At 34.8% G+C, this 23,912-nt stretch overlaps 1 protein-coding gene across 1 annotated transcript in view; it reads right to left on the bottom strand.

The window, feature by feature from the left end:
• The window catches only part of LOC118195351 (phosphoserine aminotransferase), an 80,100-nt gene that overhangs the window by 17,213 nt on the left and 38,975 nt on the right, over positions 1-23,912 (bottom strand). The window contains exon 3 of the mRNA XM_085816775.1: positions 14,983-15,052. Coding sequence (XP_085672901.1) covers positions 14,983-15,052 — 70 coding nt within the window. The remainder of the gene's footprint in view (positions 1-14,982; positions 15,053-23,912) is intronic.

The following is a 23,912-nucleotide window of genomic DNA, read 5'->3' as shown; positions in this document are numbered from 1 at the left end:
TTTTATAGTTGACTTTAGTCACTTTCTCAATAACCCTGAAAGGTCCCTGATTCAATTTAGAGAGCTTTCTAGCCATACCTGGCTGAACTACTGGAGTGTAAATACACCAAATCTCCCCCTTTTATGTCCTTATCATGAGAATTCTTTCCACGTAAATTTTCTTGCTTATCAGCAGCCTCTGTTAAATTCTGATTGACTAATTTAAAAGCCTTTTGTAATCTCAAAATCAAATCTTTAGAATAATTGTTTGTGTCATCATAAGTTCTAAAATTGGTTTGCAATAATAAATCAATTGGTAAGCACAAATCCCTGCCATATAAAATAAAAGCTGGACATTCCTGAAGTGCACTATGACGACCAGTTCTGTGTGCCAATAAGGCAAAAGGCAGATGTCTATCCCAATCCTCCTGAGTTTGAGAAACTAAAGGGCTAAGTGAATTAATTAAAGTGGCATTTAATCTTTCTACTACACCATCAGACTGTGGATGATAACTCGTAGTAGTATGTTTAGTAATCCCCAATTTCTTATAAACTTCCATTATAGCTTGAGAAATAAAATTAGTACCTTTATCTGTAACAATGTGTTGAGGTATACCATGAGTTGAAATAAATTGTTCTAATTTCTCAATTATGGATATGGATGTAGTGTCCTGCAAAGGATAAGCTTCAGGCCATTGTGAAAAATAGTCAGTTACGACCAAAATATATCTGTTGCCTGTCGTAGTAACTGGAAGGGGACCCACTATATCCATCGCAATTCGCTCAATGGGACGGGTAGCCATAGGCATTCTCATAAGGGCCCACCAGCGGCCGAGCGGTAAAGTCGCTGAACACTAGTAGTTCGGTCCGAGGTTCGAATTCCGCGAACGAGCTGGCTGCATGGGCGTTTTCGTGGTTTTCCCCATGTGTAACGTTTATACGAGCCAGTTTTCCTTAGAAAGTCCTCCACGAAGGCATCCCTCCTCTTAGGCAGATAGCCCTCGAGGCTTTGCCATAATCACACACACACACACACATTCTCATAAGGGGAGCCTTATGAGCAGGTCTATGACCCCTCCTCTGGATACAGGAGTGACAGGACTTAATGTAATTGTGCACCTGTTTATGCATTTTGAACCCTATGAAGTGTTCTGTGATAGCCTGCGTGTGCAGCAGTAGGAGAATCATGATGCTCCTGCAAAATTCTTAATACTAGTGTTTTAGGAACAACTAGTCTATCTTGTTTCTGCCAACGTGACTTGGGTTTCTTGTATTTGCAATACAAAACATCTTCCTTTACAAAAAATATCTGAGAATTAAGTGTAGGAGACTTATTATTCTTAAGATCATTTACAATCTGTTGGCAAGAAGGATCAGAAGCTTGTTCTTTTTTGAATAATTCCAACAATTCAGGAGTAATGGAAGTTTGAATTAACTGTGTAACATTTACTGCTCTTGATAAATAGTCTGCTGTTAAATTTAATCTACCTGGCTTGTGAACAATCTTATAATCAAACTGGGATAAACCCATAATCCAAAGTGCAATTCTAGAAGTGGGATCTTTAAGTTTTAAAACATGAGATAATGAAGCTTGATCAGAATATACTGTAAATGGTTTACCAAGAAGATATTGTCTAAAATGTGCTGTGGCCCAAACAACTGCCAAAATTTCCCTCTCTACCGTACTATAACGTGTTTCAGGACCTTTTAATTTTCTACTAGCATAACAAATTGGATGTTGGAAACTGTTAGAATCTTCTTGAGACAAGACAGCACCCAGTGCATAATTAGAAGCATCTGTACACAAGGAAAAAGGTTTAAGAAAATTAGGTAAAGCCAAAATGGGTTCATTCAGAAGTTCAGCTTTTAGAATATCAAAAGCATGCTGAGCTTCATGTGACCAATAAAATGGAACTTTATCTTTAGTGAGCTGAGTTAAAGGAAGTGCCTTTTGGGCAAAATTTGGAATGAACCTTCTGTAAAAGCCAATAAGGCCTAAAACTCGCCTAACTTCTTTCCTATTTTTAGGTGCAATAAAACTCTGAATGGTCTTTAAATTTTTATCATCAGGCTGTATAATACCCTTGGTAACTTTACCAAATACGTAATTTGTTCTTTCAGAAAATGACATTTAGAAGGTTTAAGTTTTAAATTATGCTGTTTTAGTCTATCAAAAACTAACTTCAATTTTTCAAAATGTTCATCAAAAGTTTTAGAAGCAATGACAATATCATCAATGTAAATCCCTATTTTTAATGGTGAAAGATTGGCCAAAACTATAGACATCAACCTTTGAAAGGAACTAGGAGCATTTCGCATGCCAAAAAGTGTTCGTAACCACTCGTAGTGCCCAGAAGGAGTCGAGAAACCACTTTTGAAGGTGTCATCAGGATGAATTTTCATCTGGAAAAACCCTGAAGTTAAATCAAGTGTGGAAAAATAATTCGAATCTCCTAACTGTTCTATCAATTCAATCATGGAAGGCAGAGGAAAACTGTATTCTATCGTTTTCTCATTCAACTTGCGGAAGTCAGTGACTAAACGGTAGGTGTTATCCGCTTTCTTAACAAATAAAACAGGAGAGCTGTCACTTTCTTGAATGATGTTGGCTTCAAGCAGCTCTGCCACCTGTCTATCTAATTCATCCCTGAGATGGTAAGGTACTTTGTAAGGCTTTTGCCTAACAAAAATATTATCACGCAAGTTGATGTTGTGTAAGATGGTGTCACACCCTGTTAACTCAGTGACTGAGGCAGCAAAGATGTTACTATACTGATTGAGAAGGTGTGATAAATGTTGTTGTTGCTGCTCAGGTAAATGTGTAAGATCAAATTCACCACCCCAAGACTCGAAATCCTCACCTGTTTCTATGGTGGTATTGTTTACAAGTTCAGAGTTATGTGTGATGACATTCACAGGTTGGGCACTGGCCAATTTCATTCCTTTATTGAGATGTAGTGTATTCGGTGAAAAATTTGCAATTTTGACATAAAATTCGTTAGATGAAGAAGTCTGATTAACTGACCTGGCTATGGAAAATTGACTTTGAGCATGTTCTATTAAAGGTTCAATTAAGACAGTATCGGTAGTAAAATTTTCAGAACGAGCAGTGAGCTTAATGATATTTTCAGAAAAAGGTGGTGATTTATGTTTGGTTACAGAGTAACAAAATGACTGAGAAACTGAAGTTGAGAAAACATTACTATTCATAGCACTAGGCTGACTTAGATTCCATTTAAGAATTACATTTGATCCTAAGAGTTGAGAAGTGGAGAAATCCAAATGCATATTGTTGTCTGCAAGAAATTTAGTTCCTAATAAAGCACCATACTGAGATGAAAGAGGTGTGTCAGTAATTAAAAATTCTGTTTCAAAATATTGTTGTTGAAATTCTATTGTTAAATTAATTTTCTTATTTATTTTTACTTTTTCTGCAGCAATACCCTTTAAATATATGTTACATGAATCCAATGAGAATTTATTTCCAAAACATTTAATGTATTTAGCTTCTATGATGTTTACAGTTGCCTCCGAGTCCAATAAAAACTTTACTTTATTCTCCAAAATAGATCCCTCAACAATAGGCAAAGACGCCTCACTAGTGGATACTGTAAAAACCGATGGCACCTCCAAAAGGGTTTTAGGAGACGAAACGGAGACTGGTTTCTCCCCACCCTGAATAAGTTTAAATTAAAACTTGGTGCTTGGGGATTCAAAGCATTTGTAGCCACACTTGTAGTATTTGGAGTACCCGAAACAGCTGGTGTGGTGTTATTAGGATGTCTCCTGGCTGTTTGGTTATTTCGAAATCTTTGTTGACCTTGTCTAGAGTGCTGATTAGGCACAATATTTGCATAGCAGTCCCTGCTAACATGCCCTATTCTGTTGCATCTGTAACAATGAGGCTGTATGGGTCTTGAACGAGTACCTTGTGATATTAAACTCTGCACCTGTGTTTGGAGAGAGCCCATCATTTTTGTAAGCTTAGCTATATTTTCCTGCTGCATCTTAATAGCTGTACTGAGCTCTGAGTTGGTTACTGATGGTGTTGTAACTGACTTCTCGACTGCTGGCTTAGCAGCATTCACTGCTCTAACCTCAGCTATTGCAAAATCACTACTAGCATGGCTCTTAGCATGTCTTCCTCAATAATTGCATGCTGTTTAGCAGATGCAAAAGTTTTGTGATTCTGTGGCAGCAACAAGCGTCGCAAATGCAACTGCAATCCTTCGATAAACACTGACAGAAGTAAATCCTGCCTCTGTGCTTCTGCTGCAGGGTCACTGCTTCTTTCCACTGGTACAGTTTTGTACGAAAGAGCCTCTATACGTGCTGCAAATTGTCGCACTGACTCGTGTGGTTTCTGAAAAGCCTGAATAAGAGCACGGATGTTAGAGTGCAAATTGTGCACTGAACTGAACCTCTCTTTCAACGCTTTCACGGCTTAGTTAAGACTGGCTTCTTTCTTTAACCTAGGATTATTCCTAATTAATTCTGCAGCCTCACCTGCCACCTTGACTCTGATCACTGTTGACTTGTCTTCATCTGACCAACCCACATGAGTGGCAATGAGATCAATCCTATCTAAGAAGTCATTCAGACTAATTCCCTTGTCTGCACCTGAGAACAGAGGAACAGAATCCAGAGGATCAGAACCAAAAACTGATAGAGCCATTAGTTCTTGACTCCCAGTCTATTGCACTATTACTAGCCGCTCTGGCTGCTCGTTTTGACACTTTCTTTGGCATTTTAAACTGCGATCAGCAATTGCCAGCACATAAAGTAGGGATGTATCCCAATGTGTGATTAACACGCGTGCCTTTTAACCTTATGTTGCAAACATACAGTTGCAAAAGTGTGAAACAGTAATCCTCAAAATCAATATGTAAACATAAAATACAAAATTTTGCACAAAAGAAAATACTTAACTAAACAGGTACTGCGTGAAAATGTTTGTGTTGGATACAATAGGTTTAATCCAAATGTGTATCAGTAGTACATATCTGGTATGCAACCTCAAACAATAAGTATAAAATAAGCACGGTAATACGACCACTGTATAGGCCTGTCACTGTAACTAACGAGTAGGGTTTCAGTAAAAAGTCTTAAGACATGTGGAAGAAAACTTTCACATAAATATCCAATAGTACACATGACAATCACCAGTCTCAAGTCAAAATTAAGTTCCACTATAAGCGCAAGCCAAAAGTGATGCAAAAATAAACAGCACAACAAAAATTGTTAAGTGCTAAATTTGGTTCAAAGAGTCACGGCACCAATAAATGTCATAGTTTTTGATTTGGTTCGAAGGGTCACGGCACCAATAAATGTTATGGTGTTTTTTTGAATTTTTTTGAATTTTTACCTTCTAAATTTTCCTACGCTACCAAAAGGTATCCTACAATTGACCATAACACCAGAATACTACACCAAATTACAGCTTACATTAATTAAGATTAACATTGTTTTTTTTTCGAATAAATTAGGTGTAACAAAATTTAATCCTCCAAATAACAGGTTCTTATTAATTAGAAAGTAACGCTTTTCTAGCTCACAAAATTCAGTAGGTGAAACAAATTTTAATCCTCCTAAAACTGGCATTCACTTGAAATTATAAAAAACTTCTCAATTTTTTTAACTGTAATATTTAATTTATATAAGTAATAACAATATACTGGTAGATAAATCACTATTAACTGTTCTGCATTCGGGAAACTAATAAAGAGAGAGAGAGGGAATATATACTAAAAAAAAATTTCACTCACAGATGGAAAACAGTTTTTCCTGATTAGCCGGATCCTTAGTGTCCAATCCACATGGAAATGAGCCAAGCCCATTTTTCTTTACTCTCCATTAGGTGGGAACCAATAGTCCAATTTAGAAGGATCTTTTATCTGTCCATTAGGTGGGAACCAATAGTCCAATTCAGAAGGATCTTTTTTCAATTCAATAACAGGTAGCTGAATATACACCAGTTTTTTAGCACAATCACGTGCATCATCGAAGCATCGAGGCAACATTTATGCTGAATGTTTTGGAAAAAGGCTCTTGGAGATTAACCGGCGATTCAGGTGAAGAGAGAAAACCTATGCTAAATTTTCTTGGTAGATTTTTCTCTATACGTCTCAATCAGCTCTCAGTAAAAATGTTCCTTGCATCTCGCACAAAACTTTTAAATATCTCGCAGAAAAGAAAACGGTACCCAGTCCCTCTTGCACAGGAAGCCCGCAGCAGAGCAAAGCGCCCCACGATCTTTCTTTCTCTTTCACATCGCGGCTGCTCAAAATTCACTCAAATCAAACTCCGCTACAACATCACCGCAGCCCGCTTGTACAAGTCGCTCGCCCCGCAAAACTTTCTGCTTCTCCTTTCCTTTTTGCTCAGAAATCTGAATCAGAATGATCTCTAGCCTGGTGCAAGCACCCAGGAAAACTCGGTTTCTCCGCCTCTGTGAATTCATAGGCTTTCAAAAAAAAATCATAAAATTAAATCTTACCAATCCCGGAATTTTATGTTATCTAAATTGAGAAAATGACACACCCATGACAAATCAAACACCATTAAATCTGACAATGCAATCCGAAAACCATCTGCACTCAGATAACGTGAGAAAAAAAAATAGACCCCCCAACTAACAAGCGAAACTAGCTTTTACGAGTATCCAATTATTTAACTTAGTACACCTCCCACTGTCTTGAAGTAAGAAAACTGCCAAAGCGACTGTGAAAGCGACAGGAAAAACGATTTCCGTTTCACACGCATTAGTTAAAAGGCGACAATACATACCCTACTACCTTCATTGTTTCAAAGGCCGTAAACCAGATGTGTGTCCTCGCAACCATCTCTCGCCTTTGTTACAATTCCCACTCAAGAATAATGAGTTAAATAAAACCTTAAGAGCTTAAGAATACTTTTTTTCCAGATTAAACTACACATGAATACAAATAAAAATATTAGAATAATAATAATTTAAAACACATATTAATAATTTAAATTCGCTACATAACACAAATAACTTAATTACATAATAATTATTAAATTTAGAAGTCAAACAACAAAAATCAACGTTATATTTGCAAACTTTCACAGGACTAGTTTCGATCGTATTACCGAACCATTATCCTATCCTCAGCTGCCAAAGAGCTGGCAGCTGAGGATGATGGTTTGGTACAACCATCGAAACTAGTCCTATGAAAATTTGCAAACATAACACTGATTTTTGTTGTTTGACTTCTAAATTAATACTTGTTCGGCATGTTATTTTATCTTAAACATAATACAGTCGAATCTGTTTAATAGGACCAGCCGCTTTTTTGGGCCAAATCCTAAAGAACCGAAATAAATCCTATGTACATAAGGCTAATATTATTCGCTTACCGTATTTAATGGCATATAAGATGCACCCTTATTTAGAAGGCCACACAAGGAAAAAAAGTTTCAATAGTGCCACAATAACTTAAAATGTGGTTTCTTTTAGTTCTCATGTTTCGTAAAAGCCAAATAAAAGATCATTGAATGCAATTACCAACCATATTTTTAATAGTCCATCAGGTCACCTCGCTCATACGTTCTGTAACCACAGTTTCATTCCCGCTTCGTCCATCCTGCCTTTCGGATGAACATGAACCATTACACCCATTGGAAGTTTTTATTTCGGATGAATTTTTCTTTTGAATATGAAAAACTGCGGTACTTTTGTGCCATCGGCACAACATGTTAGAACTATTGTACATCGGGTTTTTTCATGACCTGTGGTTTTTATGGTTATTGATTTAGACCCTTTAATACTCACAGTCTTGTTGGATGGTACATCAAATGTGAGTGGAATTTCATCCATATTTCCTATTTGACCAAGCTCAAAAGAAGTTTTCTTGCGTTATAATAAACCTATGAAATGCTAGTATTTTTTCTTCATAATCTGCTGGCATTTTCTGTGTAATAGTTGTTTTTGTGTGCATTGATAAGCCTTGCCTTTTCATGAACCTGTAGCACCAGCCCTCAGACCCTGAAAAGTTCTGATTCCCATGTTTTTCTGCAAATTCTTTGGCCTCATTGATTATCATTTTAGTTGAAACACTTATCCCAGATTTCCTCTTATCTATCACCCACATTTTTATGGCATTTTCAAGTTCAGGCCAAGATGGAGCTCGGCATCGAAGGTTATGTTTTTGTTTTTTTTTGCAGTCTTCAGTTGATCTTCCTGCAGTCGCCAAGTACGTATCATTTTTTCAGTATGTGGTGGACTGTAACGCCTCGCTGCTGCTTTGTTTCCGTGCACTTTGGCATAGTTTAATACTCTCCTAGTTTATACTGAATTGTATAGCTTAATCTCTTGTTTCCTGAGTCATATTTTCCAGGGTATTTTTCTTAACAGATAGTTTTAAGCACCGATACCAACACGTGTGTCGGCTGAGTCAAAGAAAGTCTATGTAAAGAAGGAAAGGGCTACATAGAGGTAATATGACCGTCGAACCTGTTCGAACTTCGACATCAGCTTCGAACTTTGGCGCTTTTTGGCGACAGATATTTCACGCATGTGCAAAATAATTATGTCAGATGTAGAAAAAGTTATGTTTGTCTAGACCTTTATCCAGGCTAAAAATAGCATTCAGTATTGAAAGTTAACCTGTGTCCTTCACATATAAGACGCAGGAAACTTTTTTGAGACCAAATTTAGGAAAAAAAAGTGCGTCTTATATGCCATCAAATACGGTATTGGGACCAAAAAACATGAGAGCAAATAAGAAGCAGAAGCCACAAGTCGGCCACGTACAGCAGATGCAACAGGTGGTCTGCGACATATAGGAGGATCTGTAGTTGCAGCTCCCCAGAAAAATGCTTTATCAAAGGTCAGAAAAATCCTTAAAGTGCCCGACAAAAGCAAAACTAGTGGGAGGTGAACACGCGCACGATTTTCTTTGACTGAGTTTCGAGGAAATAAACGATACAGTGTCCAGCTCGACCTGAAAGGAATTCACACCTGTCAATCATGATTAAAGTTTACACGAGAAAGCTATCATTTCATCACCTTTTTGGGATGATTTTAGTGCCAAAGCTTTGAATGGCGAGCATTTTATCTCCTTCTTGACCTCAACATCTTGAACCCAAAACACCAAGGTTTCTTCAAGCCACTTTAGTCAGTGAACTGTGCGCAAGTCTTGTCTTCCCTCCCAAAATGCCCCGACGGGACTTGACATTAGCTGAAAAAATTGGTTTCCTGGATAAGATCAAGCAACAACCACGAAACACTATTCAGCATTGGTTGGTGGAAACAAGGGGATTGGCAATGACTACAATTTCACGCTTGACAAAACAAGAGAATGAGCTGCAAGAAGAATGGGCACAACGTGAAGGATGAGGAGGATCTTCCAAAAAACGGAAGCGTGAAGGCAAGGACCCAGATGTCGATGAGGCCCTTAATGAATGGTTTGCCATTGTTACTGGACAATCTGTGCGAATAAGCAGCCCAATGTTAAAATGCAAAGCAGTAGAACTCGCTAAAAACCTAGGCCACGATGACTTTAAAGCTACAGACGGCTAGTTGTCTCGATGGACATCTAGACATGACATAAAATGCAGGCGATTTATGAATCTTGAATCCTCAATTTCAGTTTTAGTACCAACTAATTAGACTTTTTACTAATAATTCAGGTGTGCCTTTGGCCTTTCGTAGTTTTTTAATAAATCAATGGTGCATGTGCACCGCGCCCAAAGGCGAAAGTGGGTCTGAGTGGCAGGTCATTTGGGAAGGCAAGTGTTGAATCAACGCCCAAAATCAACTTTTTTCACTTTATCCAAGTTATTTTTCACCATAAAAAATTTTTGAGTAGGTGCTGGGAGTAATGCATGTGTTGATTGTGGTTCCTAGCTTAGCAGCAGATACGAGAGAGAGGAAGTTTAAAATCACGTGACCTAGCGTTGCTACATCATTGATAAGAATATGCATGAGCATAAATTCACATCTTTTGAAGATAAAACTAAAATATGTTAATTAAACTCTAATTAAGAGCTTAGAACATCCGGAGGAAATGCATTTTTTGTCTGGAGAATTTATTTAAGCTGAGCATTTACCTTGGAGTATTCAATTCATTTGAGAAAGGTAAAGTGGGCGAGAGATCACATGGTCCAATCGGAAGCTTGGAAATGTAAATTTTTCAGAGAAGTCGAAACGATTCACTAATACAATATTTTATAACTTTTTCGTAAAACATGCACAAAGTCCATTTGGCTATGCCTGTATTTAAAGTCCTTACTTATAAAACATAGTCCAATCTTTGCAGAGTGCAAATTTTACGTGCACAAATATTAAATAAAAAAATGAAAAGAGAAAATATTTACACTATATACACATTCACCACTTTGGATTATGATGAATGGAGCGTGGTCGCTTGACTTTACTTTCTATAGTTGGGTCGTAGTTTGCAAGATTTTTGATGGCTTCATTTGGAGAATTGTTAATGCTATTGAAAAAATTATGTGCAGTGATAAGGATTTGATACTGGATCACCGGGATTTTTAAATCTTCGTATATAATTGTGTTTCTCACGAACCATGGAGCATTAGTAATAGCGCGCAAAACTTTATTTTGCAGGATACTGATTTTTCTTCGACTTGTTTTACTTGCAGCTGCCTATGCCGGAACGACATACAGTAAGATAGGATGTATTAGGGTCAAATAAAGCATACATTTCATTCTTAAGTTCAGTTTGGAATTACGTCCTATTAACGCATAAATCGCCATAAATGCAGCATTGGCTTTATTTGTGACGTAATTAATATGCTCTTGAAATTTGAGTTGGCTATCAATGTGAACTCCTAGACATTTGTATGAATTTGCCGTCAGGATAGGAGTATTGTTAATTTGAATATCAATATCCACGGGGAAGAATTTTTTGTAGCGTCTGTAAAGTACTATGCAGCATTTGGCAGGATTCAGTTTGATCTTCCAGATTTTATACCAATATTCTATTATTTTTACATGTTGCCGCAGCTTATCAATTGTTTGCTGTGGGTTGAGAGAATTTGTTAAAATTACAGTGTCATCCACGTACTTCGCGGATTTTTGAGTTTAGTGTGATTCAGCTCAGCATCTATCATTACAAAACTTTAGAGTCCACTACTGGCGACGACGTATCATGAAATTGACCACTAAAAATATTTCGCCAAATTTTGTCTTGCTTCTATCGCACGCTAAAGTAGTTAAGCTTGAATTATATTAGTTTAGTCATTTATTATACTTATCATTATATTCTGCACATGCTTAAAGTATAATCTAGTCCCTAATCAATTCCCACATATATTTAAGGCTTACCCAGAGCTAGCTCTGATCCTCCCTAAATTCTAAAAATTTTGCGTCCCAATATCTTCCCTAAATTCTAAAAATTTTACCTTCCTTTCATTTTCCTGCTTGGTGTTTCTCTAAATTCTAAAAATGTTGCTTCCCCTAAATTATGCCGCCCGTACGGCCAGACCAGCTCTGCCACCACTCTTGGACTTAATACCAAATCGATTATTCTCAATTCAAACACTACTACACATAATCTTTTGGCCTATGAATGCCATTTAAAAAATCTACTTTTTGTATCTGGAAAGAAATATCTGTTAAATTTTTCCTTGTCGACACATTCAACAGTTCGCGGTGGAGTTAGCTGAACTCTGCAATTATCGCGAAACATAATGTCAACATAAAAAGTTACCATGCTCTTTGGTATTCAATTAATAATATTAAAAATAAAAAAGGATTGTTTCTTTGGTATTCAATTACTAATATTAAAAATAAAAAAGATTATTAAGACATCGCTGTGTGAATCATTTCTCAAGGTACACTGCGTTGATAATCATGTGGGGATGAAAGCAAAAAGTAATAATGATTCGACAGGTCACCATCGGTGCCAAAGTAAAACTGAGAATCAGGACTCTCTGCATGTCTTATTATGAAAAAGTTTTAAAATATATATATATAATAAATAATTTTTTTTTAAAAAAAAAAGGTTGCTGGTGAAGTTGTTCGGGTATAACAAAAAGTTGTTCGGATATTAAATGTTTGAATTTCGGACTGCGTACAATATTCAGTATTCACTTTATCAGGTTAGCTTAACATGAATCAGTTCAATAAATATACTTGTCTATCATTGTCACTTTTTACACTTCTTTAACTATTTTTATTCCTTACAACAAAATACACTCCATGAATAAAAAATCTATCTAAAATGAGTTTTCCTTCATTATATTACAGTCACGGGCTTTATTTATGTCAGAAAATAACATGAAATTAATGTTAAGATGTACTATTATATGCTTGAAAGAGTTTTTTTCATTTCCATTTCTAGTTTAACGTAACATTAAAAAATTACCATTGATAGTTTATGTTGGATTCGCTTTCCATGAAACAAACTGGCAGCTTGAGTTTTTGTCCTTTTTCTGTTACATGCGAAAAAAGTCAATTTCCCACTCAATGAAAAGACATCCTTTCTATGGTAGATAGCTGCTGCATGTTTTCCTACAGTAAAGTAGCTATTCAACAAAATGATAAAAAGTTGAGCTGCTTCTTCAAAGTAATAGAAGATGCCATTTTTTTATTAAAAAATCTGATATGGACCACATGATGTTCTTGTACAGCCTATTAAATTATACACGTTTTTTGCTGCACTTCATTTAAACTTATTTCCTTGAATTATTCGAACTTAGTTAAACCGATTCCACAAGGCAAATTGAAAATGACATAAAAAATTCTAAATTTTTAAATTAAATACCTTGGTCAATTTTTATCGTACAGGAGCCAAACTTCTTATAATTTTATTTTTTCATAACGAATATAAAACTTTGGCAAATATAAGTACAGGAACCGGGAGACAGCATTAAAAGTTAGATTTCACTATTTGTCGAAACTATTTTTTTTTATTTGAATTTGCCAAAACATGATTACTTTCTTCATTTTAAACTCTTCTGTACTTGGAAATACACTGGTGTGTAAAACTTAAGCAACAGGTGTTCTTTTTGCCATAAGTCCACGAGAAATCTTCCGAGTGACATGAAATTCAGAAATGTGAGACAGGAGTCTTGTATTTAAACGATGACGAAACCATGGGTGCACAAAAATGAATACAATGCAAACAGTATGGAATCAAACAAAAAAAAAAAGGCTTTATTAAACTCATAGTATTGTTACATATGACTGTCTGTACAAGAGGAAGAACAACAAGCAGATATTCCTTAGCATGGGATATGCCCTACCATTACTGCAATGGTTGCTTGGCACTGCCTCTCCATACTCAGCACCAGACTGTCCAACAGATCTTGAGGTAAGAGTGCCCATTCCTCAATCACCATCTGTTTCCGTTGTTCGGTGTTCCCGGAGAATGTAATCTTGCCGCAAGCCATCTCCCCAAAGCATCCCACACATGTTCTATTGGATTTAAATCAGGGAAGTACGCTGGCGAATCCTTTTGAGTGATATCTTCACTTTTCGGTAGCTTCTGAACAGCAGGAGTCCTGTGTAGCTGTGCATTGTCATCCATAAAATCGGTCTGCTCCAATGGCACCACAGAATAGACGTGTATGGGGAAGGATCACCTCCTGACAATAGCGATCTCCGGTTACAGAAACTCTGTCATAAATAGGGAGCTCTGTGCGCCCGTTCAGCATAATGCCTCCCCAGATGAAATCTCCAGGACCACCATAACGGTCTCTTTCTGTGATGTTACTGGAATGAAACCATCCTGGGAACGTGGAATGAAACCAACCTCTCTCCAAATCAGATGGCGTTGAGAATCGTTTGTGGCACTCATCCATAAAGAGGACACTACTCCATTGATGAGATGCACAATTTTCGTGCTCCTTGCACTATTCTAAACGATTTCGTCGATGGCCAACGTTCAAAGGGATGTAGCATACAGGATGGCGGGCGAATAGGCTACCTTTGTGAAGGCGTCTAGATACAATAAACCATGACACTTGTCACCTCGTTGCTCTATACAGTTGTTGAGCTATGGCGCTTGCAGACTGGTTTTGCACTCTTTTTACCTGCAGGAAAATATATTGGTCATCCACTGCAGTTGTTTTCCTGGGATGGCCACCACCAACCTTTAGCTGTACTTATGGTTTGGAAGGTTTTCCAAGCATGCAAAACGACACTTTTGTTCATCCCGAACTCTTCAGCTACACTGGTCACACTATGCCCCTCCTCCAGCTTTTCCATCATAGCCATATTCACGATTCTTCTAGCCATATTTCAAGAAAGAACTCACCTGCACTTGCAGTGAATGTGTTTGATTGCGTCTACGTCCTTCCTTTTATTGTAGACTTGAGTTGAGCCTGCCGACCGCACGTGTTTTGCGTACGCTCACGTCGCCTGTGACGTTTTGTTCCTGACATTTGCATACGTATGAACTTTCTACTGAATTGCGTGTTCATTGTACTCATTGCAAGAACCTCTTTTCTGCAATTTCATGGCTATCTGAATAAAATTTATATTGTTGCTTAAGTTTTGCACACCACTGTATATATCTACGATCAACGACTGTGAAAATAAAGGCCAGGTTAAGGAGGTCTATATTTTTAGTATTATAGTCTATACTTTACAACTGCAAGAAAAAAGGGAGGGTTCACAACTAAATCTTATGGAAGTCCCATATACAAAATTTCAGCGTTTTACGGTTCATTGTTTTTGAGTTATGAGAGATACATACATACACACGTACGTATGTACAGACGTCATGAAAAAATCCCTTTTAAATCTATTTTAAATCCATTTCCGAAAAAATTCGTTCTGTCCATACGTACAGATGTCGCGCAAGAAAGTTGTTCAGATAGATTCAATTACGGATGTCTGATATTTTTTTTTGTGATTTCAATACTCCCTTTACTTCATACAAGGAAATACAAATAACTTGAATTTTGTTTTTAAAACAAGCTCTGAAAATTATATAATACTTTCAGTTAAATGCATTTAAGATTTAAATGTATATTTATTTCCTCTCTCTCCTTTTTTTTTAAATAACTTACAGTAAAGTCCTTAAAGTTGCTTCAGCTTCATCATTTATTTTAGCAAATGTAGGACTCCTGTGTGTCAGCTCTATTGAAAGAAAATAAAGGAAGAAGTTACTACGACACACTTATACGATTACAGTCATGAATAGTATAGTACATTTATATCACAAGTATAAGAAAAAATTTAAGATTTTCAAATACATACATGTACTCAGTTATAATTTAGTCACGTTAAAGAATAAAAGTGCTTGAAACTAAAATCCAATAAATATCTAAAGATTATAGGTCAGTAAAATGTAGCCACATGTTTTGGCAATAATACTGAATGTTTCAAAAGATGGTTTATGAGAACAATGAATAACTTGAAATAAGGATTAAAGCTATGCACATGTCATAATTACGCAGCACTGAGTTTGTAATGAAATGCATTAAATCTTTGATAATATATATTCGTGTTTCAAACTAAAGAATAATAAAGGATATTCATCAAAAATGACAGGTTTGTTAAAAAACAATAGAGCACATAGAAATTGTGCAAAAGCATATTATCTTGTTTAAAAGTTGAATAATACTAGAATATTTTACAGTCAAAAGTCGTTAATCCGGACTCGTCGGGACTCCGGCGATTCCGGATTATCGATCATCAGTTTAAATCTGGTAAGATGGCATGCAGAAGTTATAAAATTAAAAATATGAAACCATAATATATGAAATAAAGAAGAATTATTATCTAAAGGTATCAAAATTTACACACACACACACACACACAGACACACACACAAAAAACAAAAACAAAAAAAAAAAAAAAAAAAAAAAAAAAAAAAGATTAATATTTATGTTGTGAAATTAACTGAAGTAATAACCGGCGCGAGGCGCTGCTGTTCGTGACGTCAGCCTGCGTGCTGAGTTTTTTCGAATGTTTTGCTTGTAGACGGATGAAAGCTGATCTCGGAAGAGCGATACTGTTTTGATGGAAATAAAGAATGACTTATTAAGAATTTTTTGTCTTTATTCATAATGCACCCAGCCTCGGGTAGAGGCAGGCCCGCAAGTGAACGAACTGTTTTGAATATATTTGATTTATATATTTTCTGTGTTCTTCGTAACAATTTATGTGTTAACTTCATTAAACATTTCTTTCAATGTAAGTTGTTTTAGTTGCTTTGTTTTATGTGCTAATACTTTCTCTCTAATTCTATATAAACAGATATAATTTCTTATTCAGTTACAAAGTTCCGCTGTTCAAGTCCTGTAATTGCTGTGCCGAGAATACCGACTAACTTGTCAATCGTAATGTTTTCATTTTCACTAACCTCTCTGTCACTTTCTTCGTGCCTTTATCCATTTTTTTTGCAGCAATTCCACTTTTTGTTCGATGGACATCGAAACATACTTTCACTTTGTGGATCCTTTGGGAGCTCCAGCATCGGAAATTCTATTTGACATAATCGAAAGTTCAAGCTTACTTTTATAAAATTGCTCTAACAGTCTGCAAAAAATAATAAGCTGAATCCAATTCGAAGATTAAGGAACAACGCAATCTGCAACATTAACTGAAATAGATAATTAGATAATTTTAGCTTAGCTTATACGTCCGTTATACATTAAACGCGCATGTGTAAACGTATCATGCGCTTGCGCACACGCATATGCACAGCCGTAAAGGTCTTATGCGCATGCGTAAACGCCTATGCGCATGCGTCAAGGCGACGTATGTGCAGAAATTTTGTAGCTTTGAGGTCCGTATTATGGGTGTCTGAATTAACGACTTTTGACTGTATTACTGCTAAAATAAGACCATACAAAAAATTTTACATCATCCCCATTTTCAAAGCTATAATTATTCAATAGGGTGTGTGATTTCTTTTGCCAGAAAATATACATTTCACAAAATTTTTTCATACTCATTAATTAAACATAAGGGATCTACCATCATTTTTAATAGAGGGATATCCTACATATACTCTTACAACCAAGATGGAAGCAGATGTGCAGAAATTTGCCAATCCAGAACATCCTAGGCATACACAAATAAATTGAAATCTGATGGCTATTCCAGAGCAGCTCAGTGAGGTTAAGCATTGTTTGTTACCTATGGATGACGCTAAACAGCCTCACTTGAATACTGAAAACTTCACCAATATACCTCTGCACAATTATACAATCTCTCTCATAGATATGGAGCTCGGTGCAGCCATATCTCATGATTTCTTTTCAAACAAATAAACCATCAGCACAGAAATTATACCTTTCATGAACATACAATTGACGGTTCCACTGTGTATTTATGAAAGCTATGATGGAATACAATGGACTTTTCAGGGATATACAATGGAATGTGCATTCAAAATAAATGAATATGGATTTATTTATCCATGCACAATATTCAGTCCCATTAATCTTGTTTTCACTAACACTGAATTATAGCTAACACTACCTTAAACATTGGCCAAAGATGATGTAGAATGTAAGACATAGAACTGCATATTATTTAAATACTGCTTAATATTTGCAAAGTAATCAAAATTACTCATTGCAATTTATGTCACGTTGTCATAGAAAGTTATATACCTGCCTTCAAAACATCCTATACTTATGTACAAATCACAAGAAAAATTGCATATAATATTCTAGATGAAAGAGTTACAAATTAATGATAAAATTTTATTTTTCAGACCGGAATGATAACCTGATTACCATTTTTTAATAAAATATCATTTCCCATAAAAGTAATAACTCTTTTGTTGAATAACAATTCATAATAGAAACAGAAAAATATTTTAATGCTAACACCTTTTTAAATAATTAAATTCTTGAGTAAAAGTACACTATGGGATGAGCAAACACATAAAAAACAAAACAGTTAACTCAAAAAAAAAAAAAAAAAAAACTGGTTAATTCCATAAACATTTTTCAATCACCATTACTCACTGAATTTCTAAAATGACTTTTACAAACATGTTCACTTTTTGTAGACATTCATATTTGCCCACTCTGTGCTGTGAATGTATTTAACATAAAAATTTATTAATAATTGTTTTAGTAATACATTTAGTTTTTCAAATAACTACTTAAATTCAATAGCTTAAACAATTTTATGCAGTTGTTTTAATGCATATATAATTGCTTTGACCCCTCCTTTAAAAAAAGAAAGAATCCGCTCATCAATACCTTTTGAGTACTTCTATAGACCTTTTGCCATTTCTTTTCACAAATCCAGGTAACTGCATATATTAGATCAAAGCAAAAATCAGAACCTCATATTCCTTTCTCAATTCATTTTATAGCACTAATGTGCAGCAGTAATACATTTTTTCACGACATGCTTTTGACCGTATTTTGCAAATTCTACATAGACAATAAAAAAATTATTATGGCAAACAAGAAAAGATTCCTTTAGAACAGGGAGAAACGAGGTATTTGCATTATAGTCAATGGGGGGGGGGGAATGAACTTTCAAGATAAAAAGCAAAATAGAACTTTTACATTTGCAGGGGCGGAGGAACTTAAAATCACTGAAATCAAATTTATGTAATAGTTCACTTACTGCAATCATTCTGTTGCTTATCAGAAAGCTTACTTGAATCAGAAATTCGCCAGATGAACTACTAATTCTTTCTTGTTACTTAATATTTTCTACAGCCTAGTTACAAAGAGTTTGATGAAAAAACGGCAGATGGAGTTATACTAATGGAGGAGGAAATATGATTTTTCCCAATTGCATAAAGGATACAAGATTTCATCCCTCTCCCCTATTCCAATTCACTTCTTCATTCTCTTTTCTTTTTCTGGAGAGGAGAGAAAGCAAAGGTTTCTTTCATTTCTTTCCTTTCCCACTTCCTTTATTTTCTCTATTGCTCTTCTCTTCTTTATTTATTATCTTTCCCTCTTTTCTTAAGAAAAGAGAAGAACAGCAAAGTTGCTTTTCCTTTTATTTTCAATGCCTACTCTGCTCACTCTCTTCCTTATAATTTTTATTAAATCAAGGTATACTTTCTTATATATTTATGTATAAGAACATGTTTAGACTATTTTTTGAAAAGTATAATCATACGGCAGAGATGCCAAATAGAAAGCAATAAAATGACATCACATATTTTCTGTGCGTAACTCGAAATGAGAAGACAATAGTACATAGTGGCCATGAGGTAAGTAAAACAAAATATATTATTTTAAATATAGGAGATTGCACTTCACGTTTAGTGGGGAAATAAATGTCAATAGGTTTATTTTTTTAAAAAAAGGTGAAACGCGTACTCAACGTACTTACACTTCGTAAAAGTGCAAATTAATACATTAAACGAAATTACTTTCGAAATTCTAGGTTACTGAAACTGATCGAATCAGTTTCAAATAAATTTGTTTTTAAATTACAGATGTTATCTACCATCTGTTGAGACAACATCGTTCACTGTTTGAAATGCCGAATTCTTCGGCAAAAGTCAAACCTGGGAACTCTGGTTTCTTAATCAAATGCTCAAGTTATCAGACCGAAAATAGTACATTATAATTTAAGGTAAAGTAAAATCTGTATTTTTCTTCCCCCTCAGCATGCTACTACAGAATTTGCCTTTCTAATGCTCTGTCACATTATGTGATTGAAGTAAAGCCCACTGTAAAGATAGGCATGTGCTAACTAATTTGCCCCACTTGAAATCAGAAGATACTGTTATATTTGAATGACAGGAAGAAGTAAAACTCCATTATCATCACACTGTGGCCTAGTAAAATTTTCAGTTCTACATGAAGACAAAGCTGAATCAGGGCAATATATTGTGACGTAAGAACTAATGCTATCCCTCTGACAAAGTAATTAATAAATTCTAAATGATTTCAATACAGAAAATACAGATAATGGTTATTTATTATTTTTCTTTATAAAAGTTATATGTTATTTGAAAATATCTATTTATAACTCTATTGAATATATAAAATGTACATATCCACGTACAAGATTAGATTATTTTTTGATGATTTGAAATCCTCTTCTGTTCCCCGCAATTCTTCAGAATTCTAGTTTATATTCTAAGTATCATTAAATCATTCGGTTCTACTTCTAATTACTTCTAAATATTATAAAACTATTTTGCTATGTGAAATAGAGCATATATGAGAAAATTGGCTGATTCGCTATAATAGTTTGCACAAGAGGAATATGCACACCTACTTTTGGAAAAAAAGAAAAGAACAAGAAATTTACCAAATAATGCAATAAATCTAAATGGATGCTAAATCTTCAAGTTCGCATAAAATAACACAATGTCGGAAGTACCAGTTCAGTAACTAAAAATTACTAACTGCAATGAAAAGCAGAAAACATTACAGTCAAAAGTCGTTAATCCGAACACCCATAATCCGGACCTCAAAGCTACGAAATTTCTAAAATTTCTAAATGTCATCGCATAACGCATGCGCGTAATATTTTTACGAATGCGCATATGCATTTACTCATGCACGTAATACCTTTACGAATGCTCATGTGCGTGTACGCTTGCGCATAATACGTTTACGCATGCGCGTTTAATGTATAACGGACGGTATAAGCTAAGCTAAAATTATCTAATTATCCATTTCAGTTAATGTTAATGATTGCGTTGTTCCTTAATCTTCGAATTGGATCTGGCTTATTATTTTTTGTAGACTGTTACAGCAATTTTATAAAAGTAAGCTTGAACTTTCGATTATGTCAAATAGAATTTCCGATGCTGGAGCTGCCGAAGGATCTACAAAGGGAAAGCATGTTTCGATGTAAATCAAACAAAAAGTGGAATTGCTGCAAAAAATGGATAAAGGCTCCTTTGTTTCTCTAACCATTCCGAAATCTGTTTATCAATTTCACGCTGCTCTGCGCGGGGGGGGGGGTGGAATCGTCGCGGCCCGCGATGAACTGGAAGTTGATCTGTCAGCACTGTCCTTGTCTTCAGGACAGATGTTTTTATTTTATTCGGCTTATAATTCCTTATTAAATGTAGTATTTCATCTCGATGTACTCCGTCTTTGATATGATTTAAATCAAATTCCTCATCATTATAAATATCACGAATACAAATCAAATAGTTTTCTGGTTGCAATTTTCTAATTTCGACTATGCATAATGTATGCTTTACGCATGCGAGCGTTGAAAGAAATGTTTAATAAAGTAAACAAATAAATATTAAGCTTTCTTTTTTGTAAATTTTGATACCCTTTAGATCATAATTGCTCTTTATTTCATAAATTATGGTTTCATATTTTTAATTTTATAATTTCTACATGCCATCTTACCAGATTTAAACTAATGATCTATAATCCTGAATCGCCAAAGTCTCGATGAGTCCGGATTAAAGACTTTTACTGTACTACATATTTCAAGCTTTTCATAACATACGAAGTCCTTAAACCTTTAAGGCATATTATAATTATTAATAAACTTTCATGAAAGCTGAAAAATGTGATTTGTTCTTGAAGGTTCTGATGTTGTGCAACAAAAATTCACTGGAGAACAAGAATGGTGCTCCCTAAATGTCTTGAAATCAAACAAATTTCCCTAAAAGTTAAGGATATATTTCTCAAGATACTAAGGATTTAATTTGAAAAGACAAAAATCATGCACGAAATCTAGTACACTTTCTTCTCGCTTTCTTCACTCCTCCCAATTTTTGAGAAATTAGTGGTTTTCCTTTACTATTTAAGAAGTTTTTTAAATCTTAGAAATTAATCAAGTCATAAATGTCGAATTTTTTTTCTTAAATTCGAATATTTTTTCACTGATCAAAGCAGTCTGAAGTCAGCTAATTTTTTTGCAAAGATGACAAAGTTTTACAAAGCAAAAAAGTTTCCTATACGCCAAACATCCATATCAGATACAGTTCTGAATTCCACTGGCAACCCAAATAATTGAAAATGATCTAAAATCAAATATATATATAAGATAAATGATTTTACCGAAAAATGTGGAACCTTTCTGAGTGAAATATTTGTAATAGCGTTATAAAATGTACAGAATTACAGTGAAGATTTGTCACATTTTCATATGAAATTCTGTGAAAACTACCAAACAATACGACAGAAACTTAAGTGTCTCAAATAAGTCTAAAAGAGATAATACTTTAATTTTCAAATTGATTTTTCTAAAAATGATCTGTATTTTTCCAAATAAGATAAAAGAGTAAAATCTGCCGATCTTTTTTTTTTTTATAACTGAAAAACTCTACATCCGATTTTTACATACTGAACATTACCGCAGCGCAGCAATGGTGCTGGCTATGCGATTTACCATGAACAGATACGTACACTGCGGGGAGGAAAAAAAAAAAAAAAAAAAAAGAGGACAGTTTTTCATTTTCTGTTCAACTGGGCCGATTGACAAAAGTCAAATTGCGTTTTTCATGTCTCGAAAGCGAGACTTTTGATGTATATTTTAGATTTATATATAGTATTGCTCTAACAAATATTTTGACACAAAATGGGCCTTTCTCTGAAATAACATTTTTTCCCATATTTCGATTCTACGACCCAAATTATGCCTAAATATACATTTTGTAAAATTTGATGCAAAATTTACAGAGAAATTCAAAAATTTAACTTGACTCATTTTTTTAAATTTTGCACCAAGAATAATTCACTTGACGAACTTCTTAATATACGGCAACCTATTTCCTTTTTCCTTCCATTGTGCAGGAGCGGAAAAAATGTCACATCTTTTCTACCTTTTTACATTGTGCATGAGCCGAAAAAAATGTCACATCTTTTCTACCTTTTTACATTGTGCATGAGCCGAAAAAAAGTCACATCGTTCCTACTTTCAAATAATTTTAACAAAGTGCAAAGCGCCGCATTTGATGTTATTATCGCTTTCAACAAATATGCCAAACTTCAAAACGCGCCAATATATAAATTCACGTATATCTTCGGAAATTTTTAATAAAAAATTCTAGTTTTTTTTGCAGGTATGCTTAGAAATACATCTACTTTAAGATGATGGTAAAAATTTTACAGGTTCTAATTCAAAATTTTTTCCAAAAAATTTATAAAAATTATTTAAAAATACAAATTTTAAAAATAAATCACAAAAAATGTGCGAATGTTATTTGGAATGAACCTAAGTTTCGAAATGTGAAAGGAAGAATCAAATAAATTTAATAAAATAAGAGATATTTATAAATATATACCAAACTCAATTAACATTGAGGAGCAAACAATTTTGAGGGCTGATTTTTTAAAAACTACTGGCGCAATTTTTACAAAACTTGGCACTTTGGCGTAATTTGAGTCGTAGAATTGAAATATGGAAAAAAATTGGCAGATCATTTAAGAAATTCCGATTTTGTGTCAAAATACCTATATTAGAACAATGCTATATACAGATTTAATATATATCCTAAGTCGCGCTTTCGAGACATGAAAAACGCAAGCTGAATTTCGTCAATCGGCCCAGTAAAACGGGAGATTACATGATGAGTGGTTTTAAAAAACGAACATCTTCTAATGAGGAATTAATGAGAACCAAGAATTCAAAATTATACTTGAACCATATTATTTTTAGATGAGAAAAAAGTAAGAGTTCGATTACGTTTATTTGATCATAGAAAGCATATTGTTGCTTGCGTATACGTTCGTAATGGATTAAAATGTACACAGAACCGATTACAGCTTGATTAAAATTTATTTTCACAAAGTAAATACTTTACAGTTCTGGAACTTTCCACAAAACTACTCGTACAGCTCTTCTATTATAACAGTGCAAAATGACTAGTTACCACCTCAATTTCCTAATAACATTAAACACAATACAATGCAAAACGCATCCAAACAGCTAAGCTCGCACGATCTCTCAATAAATATCCCGAAGTCAACTTTGAAATAAAAACGAGAACTGATGCTCTCACCGCGCTTGCATAGTTTTCCCAGACCGCCAGGAAATCTCTAGCACTTTTCTTTCTCGAAATTTCTAGAAGGCGTATACA

The sequence above is a fragment of the Stegodyphus dumicola genome, chromosome 5, assembly GCF_044657685.1.
Source record: "Stegodyphus dumicola isolate Sdum_Otavi_A_Nest chromosome 5, ASM4465768v1".
NCBI classification, from domain to species: Eukaryota; Metazoa; Arthropoda; class Arachnida; order Araneae; family Eresidae; genus Stegodyphus; species Stegodyphus dumicola.
The sequence above is the reverse complement of the archived record's forward strand: the minus strand, read 5'-3'. Positions and strand labels throughout refer to the sequence as shown.